This window comes from Lagenorhynchus albirostris, chromosome 2 (assembly GCF_949774975.1).
Source record: "Lagenorhynchus albirostris chromosome 2, mLagAlb1.1, whole genome shotgun sequence".
NCBI lineage: Eukaryota > Metazoa > Chordata > Mammalia > Artiodactyla > Delphinidae > Lagenorhynchus > Lagenorhynchus albirostris.
The window spans coordinates 90,993,637-91,011,950 of NC_083096.1; the positions used below are offsets into that span (position 1 = coordinate 90,993,637).

Here is an 18,314-nt window from a genome sequence, read left to right on the forward strand (position 1 = left end):
TCTCTCCCACTAGCAGTATGAGATCTCCCTACATGCTCTCTAACATTCAGTCAACTTTCCAATATAGTCTTTTGCATAAAATCTTATATACCACTGTCTTCTAAAATGATAAAATCATACTCTAAATTGTAACTTCATGACCAGTGACATTAGTATAACTTCTGAGTCTACAAGAAATTGTAAGAAAAGGCTCTTCAATTAGCAAACCAACCTCAAAAATGGAGGCTCTCCTTGTAAGGGGCTTCAAAGTGTTAAAGGACCTTTAGGTTTTATACCTCAAAAGTAAATAAAGAAGCAACTATAAAGAATAATTTATTACACATTTTGCTTTAAAATATTTTCAAAAGGAAATAATTTCATGTTAGAATTACACTTGAAAAGTCCATGAGGCATAAAAGAATACTTTGTGAAAGAACAGGTAGGATTCTAAAAGCCTGATTATTTAACTATTACAATAACTCCAAACAGGTCCAAAGGTGAGCTATTAAATTATAAATTGGCCTCAGTTATCCCTCAGTATCCACAGGGGATTGGCTCCAGGACCTCACTCAGATTTCAAAATCTATGGATGCTTAAGCCCCTTTTATAAAATGGTGTAGTATTTGCATATAAACTATGCATATCCCCCATATACTTTAAATCACCTCTAGATTACTTATAACACTAATACAGTGTAAATGCTATGTAAACAGTCATAAATACAATGTAAATGTTATGTAAATAGTTCTCTGCATGTAGCAAATTCAAGTTTTGCTTTCTGGAACTTCCTGGAATTTTGCTTTCTTAATATTTTCAATCCACGATTGGTTGAATCTGAGGATGCCGAACCTGTGGATACATATGGCCGACTATATTACATACTCATTTCCCTGAACAGAGCCAAACACCAAGAGTAGAAGCTTTAACAGAGACTGAACTCTAGCAGGAGATAAACCACTTAGTTCAGAATGTAATTAGCATATCACCTATAAGAAAAAGAATGTTTCCAACACCTGAGGTATGAGTGAAGAGCCTGTTTGGTCACATCTGAATTAAGGAGATTTACTATATACTTTCTAAGTAATTAACAGAAAATTTTTTAAATGGTCAAGAATAATGAAACTTAAATATAAAGTACTACATGAATTTGAAATTAAACAATTCATCCAACTACCTTGACAAATGTCAATGTTTAAGTTAAAGAAACTTTTAAAACAGAAACAAGTGACATAACTTATTAGTAGTAGTACAGTATATTTACTTCTACTAGTTTATTAGTGTCATACACTATTTTGAGTTCTTTACAGATATTAACTCATTTAATTCTAAAAACAACCTTATAAGGTGAGTACTATGATTGTTCCCATTTCATAGATAAAGAAACTGAGAGCAGAAGGATCACACAGCCAGTAAGTAGCAGAGATTAAAATCCAAGCTGTCTGGCTACACAGAACAACATGAATGTCTAAGAACATAATACTGAACAAAGCCAGAAATGAAAAACATCAAGCTCAAAATCAGGCAAAACTAAAATATGTGTTAGAAGTCAAGATAGTAGTTATCTCTGGGGAGGAGACAGGGGGTGATGACTAGAGGGGATCATGAGGGGGGCCTCTGAGACACTGTTAGTATTCTATTTCTTGACCTTGGTGAAATTAGATAGGTATTTCACTTTGGAATGATTTATCAAGCCATATAAATATAATTTATGCACTTTACAGTAAACTTTACTTTTAATAAGAAACAAATAAATAAAGGTACATAGTACTAAAGTCAAACTTTAACTTTTAAAAAACTCCAAAAATCGGGCTTCCCTGGTGGCGCAGCGGGTAAGAATCCACCTGCCAATGCAGGGGACACGGGTCCGAGCCCTGGTCCAGGAAGATGCCACATGCCGCAGAGCAACTAAGCCTGCGCTCCAGAGCTTGCGAGCCACAACTACTGAGCCCACGTGCCACAACTACTGAAGCCTGCACGCCAAGAGCCGGTGCTCCGCAACAAGAGAAGCCAGCACAATGAGAAGCCCGCGCACCACAACGAGGAGCAGCCCCCGCTCGCCGCAACTAGAGAAAGCCTGTGCGCAGCAATGAAGACCCAGTGCAGCCAAAAATAAAATAAAAGCTGTGACAAAGTGAGAGAGAGGCATAGACATATACACACTACCAAATATAAAATAGATAGCTAGTGGGAAGCAGCCGCATAACACAGGGAGATCAGCTCGGTGCTTTGTGCCCACCTAGAGGGGTGGGATAGGGAGGCTGTGAGGGAGGGAGACACAAGAGGGAAGAGATATGGAAACATATGTATATGTACAACTGATTCACTTTGTTATAAAGCAGAAACTAACACACCATTGTAATGCAATTATACTCCAATAAAGATGTAAAAAAACAAAAAACAAAAAAAACCTCCAAAAATCTATTTAAAATGGCTACTGGAATTAAATATCATAGATATTTAGATACTATAACCAGTATCCAGATATTATGACTATTTAAATTTGGTGGAAATACAATAAAACATTAAATGTAAGATGGTATTCCCCATAGGACAACAAAGACATTCTTCTAAGCATTCCTTAAACTCATGAAAAATATACATGTAAACCATACCAAATTTAAGCTCTGAAATTCAGTAACAGAGGATATTAGTTACTCTGAAATTTAAGCCTTAAACTTTAAATCTCCTATATGTACAGCATAATTTTATAAAGAAAATAAATTCTGCAAACCAACACACAAAAGCACAGAGACATTACTTACCTGTACACCAAAGAGCAAATAGATAGCATAACATATAAAGGCACCACTGAGTGTCTTACCTTTTATATCTTACTCCAGGATTTTCATCCAGGGTAGCACATACTGTAACTATCTGCTCAGCCATCGCTTCCATGATGATATCTTTTCCATTTGCATTACTAGGGTCTGGAGTGTAACAGTAATAGAATGCATCTGGTACATCAAGAGTATATACCTAAGTTAGGCCAAAAAAAGTCACACTGTCAATTTAGAAACTTGACTAAAAATATCTATCTAGAAAAACACAGCTATTCCTTGGGATTCTAAAAAAAAATACTTGCACCAACCATGCTGTTTCCTGAAACAACTGTGTCTTTGCCTTAATCAAATCTCATATTCTCTGTCATCTTGATTTCATCCTTTATTTCTTTTCTCACTCTCCTTTCCTGCTTAGTCTACCTCTCTCCTTCAATTCTTGTTTCATATAAAGATTGTACTCTTTGATTTTCTCTACCTGTGCAGCAGATGAAGAAATCTGAGGTAGTCAAATAAAAATAAAAATCTAAAACCTGGCACAAAGAAATAAAACAAAGCCAAAATTGGTCTATATATTTGACATACATTAAAATCTTAACCCATTAGAGAATAACCTAGAAATTTTCCAAAGTTGATATATATTTCAACTCTTTAGCTTATACTCTTAATGTCCTTAAAATAGAGACATACTTCCCCCAAAGACACAGCATTGTGCCAGACATAGTACTGGTCTTACGATATATACAGTGAAACCTCACAGACATTTTTCAACTAACAAAAGCATTTACTTACATGCAAAGAATTGGATTAGAGATTTACTATTATTGTGTTACTTGAAGAATACAAAAGAAAAAGCTCTCTAATTGGAGTTGAGATTTTCCCATTAAATTAATTTTAATCTTGTTTTTTAAACAATGATAGTAATCCCCCTTAGCCTAGGATAATGTATTGAGTGTAAAAGTAGACATGTAATAAACATTATAGGTTAACTAATGAATTATGAAAAAACTTCCCTGCATTTCCTTTCACACAAAGTAATTCGTTTCTCTGAACATAACCCATCACTAACAGCAGCAGCCTGAACACAGACTGAGATTTAGCTGAAGCTACCACTTATGTCTGTGTTGCTGTATTAACAAAGTCTTAGTTGCTGTATTAACTGCCAACAAGCACCCTACAGCTGGACTGTGGCTTTCTCATAGCATTCTACCCCATTGCAGTAGATAGTATCTGTTCAAAAATATTTATTGCCCTCCTTACAGGGCCTCTCCCTATGGGAGTATACTTCCCACTCTTTGATATCAGGCTTGCTATGGTCACTGGAATGTGAGTAGAAGTGACATGTGCCACTTCCCTACAGAAGCTTTAAAAGCCATTGTATGGCTCCACCATTTCTCTTTTCCCTCTGCTATGTCCCAGACAGGGGCTACTCCTTCAGCCTAAGTCCCAGAATGAAGAGGATGTAGAGCAAAGCCCCAGTCAAACCAAAATGGACACTAACGTGAAGGAGAAATAAACTTTGTTGTTGTAATGCACTGTGATTTGGGGAGTTGTTACCACAGCTTAAATTAATCTTAGCTATTATCTAATACTCTAATGAACCAAATACAATTTTGGAGCTGGTTTTCATTCTATACTCACATTTTCCTTTTCCTTCCTTCTCCTTCCCCCACTTTCCATCACCACCATGACATGTTCCTTTAGACTATTACTAAATGCTTTCTTCATCTCCATGACCCACAATCAGCTCCTTAAATATAGGAACTCTCCCCCCACAACCTCCATCTACTTTTCTTCCTAAATTATAGCCAGCTTAGCTCTGTTTCTACCTAGATACAATCTAGCACCCTCTCCACTAAATATACCAGACTTTTTGTACTCCCTGAGGTCAACTGTAAACAAACTCCCTTATATTCTTTAATGCTTTCCATCTAATTGCCCTAACGTATATGTGACAGCATTAATTACCTTAAACCCTTTGAAAGGGAAAGAGAGCTTTCTTTAATCCCTTTGACTCATGGATTCAGGAGGAGTCAACTACTCTCCTCTCTATGAAACTTCGAAATATGATGAATGTCCAACTTCTCTTCTTCGGAAGACTATCATTTCTGACTTTACCAATTTCTCCTCAACGATCACCCAACTTCTACTTTTCCTTAAAGACTTTAGGACTTTTCTGTACCAGCCCATTTTCTGCTATCACTCTTGATGGAACCTGGTGCCTCCTACAACCTGGTCCCAACCTACCTACAGACACAGCCTTATCTATCATACCATCACCCATTATAATCCTTATTCCTGCTGCTCCCCTGCACTTTCCTGCTTCTGTATCTTTGCACTCACGCTATTCTCACTTCCTAGAATATTTCCTCCCTCTTCATTACTACCTTACGAAATTCTATTTTTCAAGTGTTTTCTCATTTTCCTAGTAAGAATTAATCTCCTCTTTTGGCAGACTATGAGCTGCCTCCTAAAAAACCATTGTTCCCTTACTTTTCAGTAATCATACCAATTATTTGGGGTAAGCAGCCATACGCTCAGCTAAAAGACTACATTTCCATTTTCCATGCACTTGGGGATTGCCATGTGACTAAATTTTAGCTAATAAGATCTAAATGAAAATGTACTTTCTTCTTTCTCTCCTTCACCCTCCTTCCTCAAATGAGAACGTAATAATTCTACAGACATCTTGCGTCATGAGGGCCATCCCTAAGAGACCAGGCCCCTGACAATTTTATACAGCCAGCATACCGGACTTATATAGCCCACTTCCTGACTTTTTGTATATTAGCAAGAAATAAATTTCCAACTTGGTTAAACACTGAAAGTTTAAGTTGTCCTGTTATATGCAGTTGAACCTAATCTTAACTGATATTGTTTTGAAGATGCGTAATACTTTGTATCTCTTTCACAGCTCTCGGATGAGGGTGGGGCACATATCTTGATCATCTTTCCATAGCATACTCTTTGCATCTAGAAGACAATGTCCACAGTACATGCTCTTGATAAACGCTCACATAGGCCTTTGCTTACAGCTCAAAGCAGTTAGCAGTATTTCATTTATATCTTCACTTGCAAACAAACAAAAGGTCACAATACAAAACTGAGAAAATTACAATTTTCACTGTAATTTCCCCATAACAGTTAAATTTATTAAGTAAACTCCCTTAAGATATTTATCAAGGAAGTAAATTAAAAGAAAAAACTTTTTGGGGGAAAAACATAGCCAACAGATAGGACCTTAAATAATCATAACATTTTGCAAAGACTGGTAAGTAGAAGAGTCTCATGAGATTTGTCTATACACACAAAGACAAGTTATTTCCATCAGCCATCAAATTAGTCAGATATATACACAAACCTCTCCTCCATATACAGCAATTACTGAAATTTACTGAATTCTGAGGCTAAAACCATATTTATCTTCTGTGCGGCAAGATGCTCTGGACACATTTGTAATATTTTTCACACCGCTATTTAATCCCACATTTTAGGATGCCCATTTTCACTCTACACTGAACTTACATATCATATGAAAAAGAATAAATCTAAAGGTAACCTTTGGAAAACAGTTTAATGTTAAGCAGGTATCTTAAAATTTTACAAACTTGATTATGGTCTTTCTTTGTCAAAAACAGCAACAGCTTAGGGACTTCCCTGGTGGTCCAGTTGTAAAGAATCTGCCTTCTGATGCAGGGGACGCAGGTTTGATCCCTGGTCGGGGAACTAAGATCCCACATGCCACGGGGCAACTAAGCCCACACGCCACAACTAGAGAAGAGAAAACCTGCATGCCACAACTAGAAAGAGAAAAACCCACATGCCACAACTAGAGAGAAGCCCGGGCTCCGCAAAGAAAGATCACGTGTGCCTCAACGAAGATTCCATGTGCCACAACCAAGACCCGACGCAGCCAAATAAATAAATAATATTAAAACACACACACACACACACACACACACAAAACCCCCAAAAAACCCAGCAACAGCTTAAAAGAAAAATTCATTATCCAGGACCATTCTATTTCTTAAAATATTGACCTTAGAGTTCCAAACAACAGTAAACTATTTCAATTCTATGAAATGTTGGAATCCAAACACAGAGAACAGAGCTAAACAATGCACTAGCTGTGTGATTACGGCAAGTTACTTAACCTCTTTGATTCCCCCATCTTTAAAATGTAGATAGAATTATCATCTGTTCATAGGGCTATTGTGAAGATTACATGCATACATTTATGTAAAGCATTTAGGAAAGTGACACAGAGAAAGTACTATGTGTTTGCAATTATTAATTGAAGGCTCATTAACTATTCCAAAGGCAAAATAAATCTACAAAAATCCTTCATTTTATAAATTAAACAATAGTTTATATAACATTATGTAAAAAGTTTACTAAAGAACTTTGTTTTAATATCACAAATGGTTACAGAAGCGAAAAGTATTTATCTCTTTGGAGTCATTTAACAAACATTATGCTAAAAATCTTTTGGTTTCATAATCTGATAGGTCTGTAAACCTTGACACACCCAGGACTTAGCAGGAGATATGAAATTTAAGTCCACTTTCATTATTAATGTTATATTCCAATTTAGTACTCATGCTCCTCCCTTCATCAGAGGAAATATTTATTTGTGGATTGTTCAAACTTCACCAAATATATAATATATAAAACATCTTTAGGATAAACCTTATTAACAAATAAGTTCATAAAACTGAATTTTAAAATCCATTATAAACTAAACTTAAAAATAAAAGGCATTTGGGTCTTCTGAGCACAAGCTGCCCATTCACCTTGCTTGACCCTTGTAACAAACCTTTCTCTGCTCAAAAAAAAAATTGTTTTAATAAAAAATAAATTAAAAAAATAAAAATAGAAAGTACCTGAGATTCAAGTGGAATGAAGGAAATATTTATTTCTTTACATCTTCTTATTGTCTTGGAGCAAGAAGCCTTAATTTTGTTAAAGAGACTATCAGGGCAAACTGAGAGGGAAAAAAAAAAAATCAAAGCATATAGCTGCATTTAAATTTTCCTTCTTTTGAGTAAATCATTCCAACATCCAAGAATATTTATTTTTTATATATAATTACTGACTTTCACAAAGTAATTTTACTATGAGGACAGAGATAATATGTAAATACTGTTTTTTCACTTTATAGAACAGCTGCATTCTAGTAATGAGGGCTGTAATAGAAATTCCACTTTCCCCATTCATATCCACCGTAACCTAAGATATATTTCCTTAGAGAGCTGCTAACACAGCAAACTAAAATTGTTAGGAGGGAAAATCAAGTCCAAACTAAGGACTTAATAAACTTTCACAGGAACTTCTTAGGAATTTATACTACTTTTCTAAATCTACCATTAAGTGCAGCCACACCACACAAATTTTTAATTTTTCCTTGAATTACAGGATATCCTTTAGTGTCAGGAAATTCTAAACCTCTAAACTAGTAAGTTCTGGACTTTAGAACCTTTCTTTTCCCCCCTTTTACCTAGCTGCTTATATAGTTTCACTAAAACTAGGTTGGAGTATCAACCACTGGCTTCTGCTGTCTTTTAACATGTTGTTCTTTATCCTCAAAATGCCTTAAATTAAAAGAGGCTTCATACTCATTAAATTTTATCAATTCCATAAACATGAATTTCTGTATAATAAGGTTACTTAAATGACAAATACTTATGATATGGCCTTTTAAAAATTGCAAGCTACTACTAGGTATGAGATAAATAAAAATTTACAGGGAAAATAAAAATTTACAGGAAAAATAATATAGAAAGCTGCTTTTTATTTGAATGTACAGCATAGAAAAAGAAATGTGATAGGTTTTCTCGCTTAATATTAGCAAACAGATGGCAGTTTCTTCAGTGCATCTCCCAAAGGTTCTTATTTTTTTATTATATAATCAAATCCCCAGTTGAAACTTTTATTTAAAGAAGAATTCTTCCTGTTATTGGCACAGAATTTGAGGGATAGCCCTCTCCATCAACCCCCTCACCCCTGTACACCACCAGCAAAAATGACTATCTTTTGAAACTAGTTTGGAATGATTTGATTTTCTATCACCTTACCATGAATTAGCATAGAAATAATCTTATATTTTTAGATTCCTTCTAACCTAATTAGAACAAACAATAAATAGAAAGCACTAGTACTAAAATAGCATTACAAGAAATACTTCATAATTAATAGGATTTGAAATAATGAAGCAATAACTTTTACAAAGCTACTTACAGTCAGTGAAGTAGATATACGCTGCTTTGTATTTGTTCTCCGATTTACTTCCGAAATCACGTAAAAAACAGTCTACAGACTTAAAAAAGGTTAGATGTTAATATACATTTTATCAAATACTAATTTAAATATGCTATCTTTTGAAATAACTAAGATTATTTTGATGATAAAGTAAAACCTTAACTGTCAAAAGATTAATTTATAAACTGATTTTTTAAGATGCTATGTTGTCTAGCCAGTTATAGCTAGAAGCATAGTAAGTAGTAGGGTAAAATGTATGAACAGAGTGCTGTTTTGGTGACGAGGAGCTCTAGGAATGGTCAAGTGACTGAGAAGCTGAAGCAACATAAAAGACAAGACCACTGGAAGATAACAGATCAAGGAATTGAGAAATCAATGAACGTACTGAAAGTATTACCTACAGGGAAAATGAAACCATCCAGACTATGACTGGTGAACTGCTGAACAGACTGACAGTGAGCTAGGAGCTAAAATTGTCAAGGGGGATTAGAATGAAAAAGCCAAAGGCTGGCAGACTGCGAAGAGGAGGGAGAGCAGGCAATACAGTCTAATAGTATTTGCCTCTATGCTGGTAGTTTTAAAGATACAGTAGCCTGAAAGCAAAAATGAAGAACAAACAATTTAATTCTCTCTCATCCATCTGTTCCTTTTTCTCCTCCTGCAACTCCTAGAACTAGTATATTTCTGTTAGAGCTCATGAATCTATCCTGCAAGTCTCTTATCCTTCCCCTCATGATTTCAATGATTGTTTTTTTGCTTTGAGATACTCCATTTTTATCTTTTAGACTATTAATTCAAATTTCCATAGTGATTATCCTCTTCAATTAACTCTTTAACTGAGAAAATACACTTCTGAGCTTCAGAAAGTTTATGTGCTATACCAGACTCTTCTTAAGTGTACTATTTTTCTGTTCTGGTTATCATTCTTCCCTCCAAGCCCCTATACGTTGTTAGATGTGATCTTTTTTGCATTCTTACTAAACTGTCTTTCTCTGGCCACCTGACCTACTTAGATGTGTGGTTGCTTCTCTTTGTCAGCTCACTTGAAGCTTAGGTTTAGTTGTTGGAGTATCCTAAATAGAGGCAGTACCATAAGAAGAGGAAGGCGAAGAGGAAGGCGAAGAGGAAGGCAAAGAAGTTTCTCCTCCTGAGGGCTGTAAGTATAAAAGCAAAAATCCACCCAACTGACCTTTCCCCTAGGGTTCACAGATCTCTTATACATAAACTCTTCCTGAAATCTGTCATTTTATGACCCTTGCTTGGGAACTCTCTGATGCTGGTCTCCACGTGCTCACCCAGCCCCTGAGGAAGGAAATCTCACACCAAGTTTCTCTACAAGTACCCAAGGAGCCCAAGGCCTCACATACACCCAGAGGCCTATAGAACCCAAGAGCTAATTGATTCAGGACAGGAAGAGAAACTGGAGTTGGTTGTGGTAGATAAAGGAGTCACATTCAGGTATCATTTTCTTTAAATCCTTTGATACTTTATTGAATACATAATTTTGTATCCTGCTTTTGTCACTCACATTAAAAATGAACATTTATATAGATCATTAAAATTTTCTAGAAACCTCATGTTCAATGGCCACATGGTATTTCATACCAGTATTTGTTAATGCTAAGAATTTATCTGGATATCTTTATTGCTTTTGAAATTTAGCTTACAATTTGATTTTTTTTTTACAATAAACTCCAAGATTCAGAACGTTTCAAGGTTCTTGATACAGCGAATTATTTTCCAAAAAGGCTATATTAATCTATACTCCCACTAGCAGTATATAGTAGTTTCTATTCCATTAACCATTGATAATGGGTATTGACAGCTAGAATAGAATACATAGATAAATAAATAAATGTCTACATATACACACTTTTTTTTAATCCCTCTGCCTATTTAGTAGGTGAAAATGGTGCTCTTTCATTTTTTCCGATCATGAATTTTATCTTATAAAATTATATTATGGATAAGATATAAAATGTCATTAAAATCCACCAGCAGCCAATATGTAGAGACCATATAGTAAATGTCTGGGTTTTTCCCTACTGTCTGCTCTGCTAGAGTTAGAAGAAATGAAATTGGAATTGCCAAATTAACATTCTTATTCTAAGAATAAGCCAAAGGATGTGTTAGAAAGTGCATTCTCAGATACTATACAGAATAAAGGAATTTGATACTTTATATGGCTCTACAGTTTTGGCTTTAAGTATGAATTAAATCATGGTTAGATTATAAAGAAATACCTTTCCCATAAAAAATATATATATACATACATATATGCATATATACATACATATATGTGTGTACACCCATACATATATGTATACTATAGGGAAGTCACTAAGATAAATGAAAGATTAATCCAAGACCATTTCTTTTACATACATTTCCATCCTCCTAAAAATTATGGTTGAATAGAAACTGCATGGGTACAAATTATTGAAAGAAACTCTATCATTTTATATAATTAAATTCTGCTTTAATAGACGGGGAGAAAGGAATTCTTTCACTTAAATATTCTCATTGAGAAGAATGCAAATGAAACAATCTTCTAACACAGGGAGACTCTCCTAAGCATCTAATAAAGGACATTTTATTACTTTGAATTTTCTAAGAGAAAATCATGTCAATGGTGAAAATTTTGAAGAACATACTTTTTAAAGATTCAAAACACTCACCTTTGATGTTGGAGAGATAAAATAAAGAGCTTTCATTTGTCTGACAGGTTCTCGATTCTTATAAATATTCTCCACAACTAACCAAAAAAAAAAGTCATATTATATAACCAAATATTTATAAACTTGAAACAATTTTTAAATGAAATTCACTGTACTTCTTTATTTATAATAATATAGAAACACAATTGTATATCCTGGGCTTAACATTTTCTTTGTCTTCACTTGAAAAATTAAAAAGTCCTGAAAATGTGTCTTCCGTAAACTCTGGGCTAAGTGCTCATCATGAGAAAAAAAGATAAAGCAGCTATTTGATAGCTAGGTCTACCAGCATAAGCAATCAACATGCCATGAAGAAACCAAGAAATGCATTTAAAATTAAAATATGTATTTCTTTGGGCTTCCCTGGTGGCACAGTGGTTGAGAGTCCGCCTGCCGATGCAGGGGACACGAGTTCGTGCCCCGGTCTGGGAAGATCCCACATGCCGTGGAGCGGCTAGGCCCGTGAGCCATGGCCGCTGGGCCTGCGCGTCTGGAGCCTGTGCTCCGCAACGGGAGAGGCCACAATAGTGAGAGGCCCGTGTATCGAAAAAAAAAAAATGTATTTCTTTAAAAAAATATTCTACTATAATAATAGAAAATATAATATCAGAAATCAGGCTAAGCATGAATTATCTGTTAAACCTCATAATAACCCTTTATGTATTTTACAAATGAGGTAACTGAGGCTTAAAAAAGTTAAGAAACTTATCCAAGTTACACAGTAAGAAAGAAGAGACAGGATTCCAACCCACATCTGTCCAACTCTAGAGTCTAAGTTTTTAACTGCTATAACATTCTTTAAATAAATTGCCAATTAACTCTTTTTCTTTTAAAACCACACATTAATATAAATCATTTTTCAACAATGAAGTATCACCATAATTTAATCAATTATATTTTTATTATTGAAATTAAGAACTTTATAAATAACTAATATAAAACAAAGTGAATTTAAAACTAGTAAGCCCTAAATTGTCAAATTAACTATGAAGGCTATATTAAAACAATACTAACTTAAAGTATCATTCTACAAATCAAGAGAACCATCTTTCAAGATTCACGCTGGCAAAGGGCCTAGAAAGAATTTAAAACATTAATCTGACATGCAAGGAAGGCTACTGTTGGACTTCTCTTTTAAATACAATGATTCATTTTCTCATCCCTAAATTTATACTAGTATAGTATAGGTTTATCATAGCTTCTGTTAGAGAGGATATCAAATAAGATTTCTAAGGAAATAGTTAATTTTATTTTTATCTCCACTCCCAACAATTGTAATTTCACCTTTAAAAGATTATGGTTAAATCTGTGTTAATTTACTTTTATTGCTTAGTGCCCAAAATAAAGTGTCTTACAGTCATCTTATGCTGTACATACTATGTATTATGTTTGGAGAGTAACGTACATGTTAAAATGTTGTAATATGATTTAGAACACAGACTTTGAAAAGATTCTGAAATGTCTGGTTATCAATAGCAGAAAGTGCCACTTCTTCAATTCACTGAAAAGTGGATATCTATTAAATGATAAAAAAGGAAAGGTTTTTATGATTATTCCTATAATAGTGACAAAGGAATAATCTAATTCCAAGTCTATTTTTTTTAAAGGTTTTTACTTGACTTTAGTGGAGACACTGAGGTAGCATCACACGTGTATTTTTTTCTCATGTTTTTTAAAAGTTCCAAGACACACTGAATATTTTCACAAATGACCTGAACGCAGACAGAAAGTCTGATCACTGAACGGCCAATGCAGGTGAGCTGATGTGGAACTCAAAAGAAATGTGCCATGTTCAAGTTAGTAGATATGATTATGATTAAATCAGAGCAAACCTAGGTGACTGGAGGATATTGAGAACAATCCACAGCAATACGCTCCATGATATACAGTCCTATATAATACTTCCCAAAAAAGGCTTCTGTGGTCAAATAAGTTTAGAAAACTGAGTACTATACCTATTCACAGGGGATCCACATTATCTGCTAGCATATAAAAAACTCCAAAAAAGTCCTAAAGAAAACTGGTTAGCTTTGTTAATGCAGTTTCCCAAACTAACATGGCCACAGAGTCCTTTCCTTGAACAATATCAATCAACACTGAACACACAGTAAGAAACAATGGTCTATAAAAATTCAATAAAACCTCCTTACAGTGCAAAATGGTTCTGTAGCTTCATAGTGCTGTACACATATTATCAAATGGTTCTCTAACTGCACATCAGAGAGACTCTGGGAATGTAACAAAACTTAAGTAGCTTAATCAATATTACACTTATCTAGTTAGTAGAAAAATCAAGGCTTTAATCTTCTAATTTCTAGTTCAGAGCTTAATTTTCTACTGAAGGTCATAAAGACCACAATATGTAAAGACCACAATATGTTGAATATGTAATCAACAATATGTTGAATATGTAATCAACAATAAAAGATTATTTTATTAATAAATATCAAAAAGTAAACATTGCTAAATTTTTAGGTAATCCTCTCATTCTACACAATGCTCACACTTTCTTGAATACTGGGTGTACTTTTGAACCTCACAAGTTAGGAGTGACAGAGGATACAGATATTATACTAGAATCCAAAATATAAAAGAATTATATTTGACTTTGAGTCCCAGTTTTCACTTTACAAATCGGGGTATTAATATCTGTCTTTAAAGGGCTGTTATGAAGGCAAATTTAAATAGATGAGTTAAAGGATGATGAGTTATATAGATGATGATATGATTATGAATGGTTCAAGATATTGGTATTCTCTCCAAAATGTAAGAGAAATTAAAAACTCATTAACACAATCCTGCCCAGTGGAAGACAGCAACTGTGGTAGTGTGATTTTTTCCCCATAATCCCACACTAAAGCTGATTTAAATTTACAATTAATAGTCTCATTTCTAGGTAATAAAGAGAAACGTATACACTTGTAAATATGTACAAAAGTTGATTTTATGACATAAATCTTACTATTCATTTAAAAACAATACATGAAAACCACAAACATTCATCAAAATACTAAGGTAAGCCTAGTGCATCAGCATACAAAACTGTAACAAATACATAAGAATAAAAAATTTGAAGAACAAACTCAATAAGGCAACTTAGTCTTGGTTAGGGGTGCTTAATTATATGTCTCAGCTGAGGGAAAAAACTCTGATTTACAGAGGTTATTCTGAAGATTCACAAAGAAAAGAATGTCCAGTGTAATTATTATGGCTAGAATTACTAAAAAAATAAAACATAACCCCCTGAGAAACACAATTACTAAAATTTATTAATACTTCAAACTCTCCCAATCATAATAAGAAAAGTTTTTCATGATGAGTATTTGTAACACTTACCAGTTATACCCTCTGCTAGAAGATCTGTCATTTTGCAACACGATGCCAAAAGCTTAGTGGTAAATTCATCTAGAAGCATTATCTTAAAATGAATATAAATTAAGAAATACTATCAGCATTTGACTGCCAAGAATTCACAAAAGACAGAATTTAATGCATTAAACCTACTCAAACTTATAAACTTTTTATAATATAAAATTAAAATATTAGGACAGTGGGCAAAATTATCTCAATTCATTTAACTTGCATGACCTAGAAATTTATTTCCTCAATGTACGGACACATGATATTATACATAAGTAAGCAAATAGAAATATTTTCATTTTGAAGCAGAGAACTTGCTCATTTTAAATGTATGTTAACATCAAATTTTCTTAAAATTATAAAATGCCACTTGTAGAATTATAATTGTTCTAGGCACCATTTTAAGCATTTTACATGGATTAATTCATTTAACATTTACAACTACCCTATGAGGTACTTCCATCCCCATTTTATCGATAAGGAAACAGAGGCACAGAGATGTCAAGTAATTTGTTCAAGAAGCCACAGCTAATAGGAGGTAAAGCTAGGATGTGAACACAAGCAGTATGGTTCTAGACTCTATGCTTTTATAGAAGTATAATAAGTAAAATATATAGAAGTCTTCAATAAAGGCTTCTAGCTTCATGCAAATTCTATGTGAGTATGCAAATTCTACCTTCCATTCGCCTTCTTTCTTGCAGTCATCAAACACTGTTGCTTTTATCTCTGCAAAGAAAAAGGGAACTATTTAGGAATTTTAATCAACAGTCAGAATAACTACTCAAAAGGTCCAAGATGGCTGGGGAAATATCAACTGGAATTGCTCAGCTACATAAAAAGCACATTCACATGTTAAACTCGAAGTAAAAATCCAGTTCTCTTTAATACATAACCTATATGGTATATTTAAACTGTAATATATTTTTAATCTTTGAGAATAAGAATATTATTAAAAAGGCTAGGGACTTCCCTGGTGGCGCAGTGGTTAAGAATCCACCTGCCAATGGCAGGGGACATGGGTTTGAGCCCTGGTCTGGGAAGATCCCACATGCTGTTGAGCAAAAAAGCCCGTGCGCCACAACTACTGAGCCTGCGCTCTAGAGCCCATGAGCCACAACTACTGAAGCCAATGCACCTAAAGCTCGCGCTCCTTAACAAGAGAAGCCACCACAATGAGAAGCCTGCGCACCACAATGAAGAGTAGCCCCCACTCAACGCAACTAGAGAAAAGCCTGCGCGTAGCAGCAAAGACCCAACGCAGCCAAAAATAAATAAATAAATAAATAAATTTTTAAAAAAGGCTAACATATTTAATTATATAAACATATCTGGAAAATATTTCTGAAAGTATTATCTCACTTGGTTTTTTTCCTGTTTACTTAAATCCTAAGTAAATAAGATGAAAACAAGAAACTGGGACTTCCCTGGTGGTCCAGTTAAGACTGCACTTCCACTGTTATGGGGCAAGGTTCGATCCCTGGCTGGGGAACTAAGATCCCACATGGCCTGGACAAAACAAAAACAGAAAACCCACAGGAATAGCCCTAACTGGCCCATTGCTAAATTACACCTGACAATCAAAACTAGATAAGTAAGTTTCTTCCTGATTTACTACAATTTTCAAAAATGTGTCACAGCATTAGGATACAAATATTCAGAATTTATTTATAATCAGTAAATATTTATTAATGCGTTCCTTGCAATGATTTTCAAAATTAATGTAAACATATATTTTAAATTACTAAATAAAATACACAGAGGCAATTCACACAAATACCTGTTATTCTACTTTGTAAGATAAAAATTTCCCACATGTTTTATTAATTCTCAATTTTGAAAACTGTAGTAATGTAACACATAAAATAAAATTAAATGTAAATTATAGTAACTCTTGTTTTTCATTAATTCTTTTTTTTAAATTTATTTATTTTGTTTACTTTTATTTTTGGCTGTGTTGGGTCTTTGTTGCTGCAAGCGGGCTTTCTCTAGTTGCGGTGAGCTGGGGCTACTCTTCGTTGCAGTGCGCGGGCTTCTCATTGCGTTGGCTTCTTGTTGTGGAGCACGGGCTCAGTAGTTGTGGTGCATGGGCTTGGCTGCTCTGCGGCCTGTGGGATCTTCCCGGACCAGGGCTCGAACCTGTGTCCCCTGCACTGGCGGGTGGATTCTTAACAACTGCACCACCAGGGAAGCCCCATTAATTCTTGATAATGAGATACTTATATAATTCATTTAAACTTTTCTATTTCTTAATTTATATTTAAGTTAATGCTTTTGGAAATTTACCAACAAGTTTTTGGCACCATGTTAAAAAATGACATGTCCAAGCAGAGGATATATTTAATAAGGGTTACTGACACTCATCATAAGAATTGTGATCTGAAAGGTTTTATTGTGATTGAGAAGGTGTGGAAGTGTTAAGATATTAAGAGGCTTATATGTTTCTGGGAAGACTATGATGTTATATAGATTTATGGCAAAAGCCTGAAGTATTTAACCATAATTTAAGCCTAAAGTAGTGGATTCTGGTATTCTACAGGCAAAGAGGAAGGATTTCCTCAAGTAGCACTGAGGCACTGAAACATTATGGTACTTCCCTTTCTAAGCTTGCTTTATTCCTGTATACCTAAAACAAGCTGAAAATCAAAGACATTTTGCTAATTTTTGCCGAATTTATGTCTTTCTCTTAGAAATGAATGCTCATGGAATTTATGATGGAGCAGACTGAACAGCTCCCTAGTCGAACTCATTCCAGTCTTTACCACCTTAGAAACTGCACTGTCACATATGGCAGAAACTAGTCACATGTGGCTACTGAGCACTTGAAATGTGGTTAGCCTGAACTGGGATGTCCTGCAAGTATAAAATACACACCAGATTTCAAAGACTTGGTACAAAAAGAAATTTAAAATATCATTTTGTATGTAATTTACATGTTTCAATGATAATATTTTGGATAGATCAAGCTAAACAAAATATATTTTAAAAATAAATTTCATGTTTTTTACCTTTTTTTTTTGATTTGGCTATCAGAAAACTTTAAGTAACATATGTGGCTTGCCATTATTTCTAACTAGAATCTGAGGATACCTTAGAATCTGAGGATACCACGCCAGTCAGTGTTAGCATCTCAAAAATGATAAAGAGATAACTAGTTTTGTGGACAGAGATTAGGGGCATCCATGAAAAGTGATGTGGTTACAGGTAAAATGTGTTTGGAGGAGTC

General features: G+C 34.4%; 1 protein-coding gene across 1 annotated transcript in view; it reads right to left on the minus strand.

The window, feature by feature from the left end:
* Positions 1–18,314, minus strand: part of STXBP3 (syntaxin binding protein 3) — a 57,148-nt gene that overhangs the window by 30,614 nt on the left and 8,220 nt on the right. The window contains exons 2-7 of the mRNA XM_060139473.1: positions 15,768–15,817; positions 15,068–15,149; positions 11,693–11,769; positions 8,994–9,072; positions 7,640–7,740; positions 2,801–2,955 (exon numbers count right to left, since the gene is read on the minus strand). Of these exons, the coding sequence (XP_059995456.1) occupies positions 2,801–2,955; positions 7,640–7,740; positions 8,994–9,072; positions 11,693–11,769; positions 15,068–15,149; positions 15,768–15,817 (544 nt within the window). The remainder of the gene's footprint in view (positions 1–2,800; positions 2,956–7,639; positions 7,741–8,993; positions 9,073–11,692; positions 11,770–15,067; positions 15,150–15,767; positions 15,818–18,314) is intronic.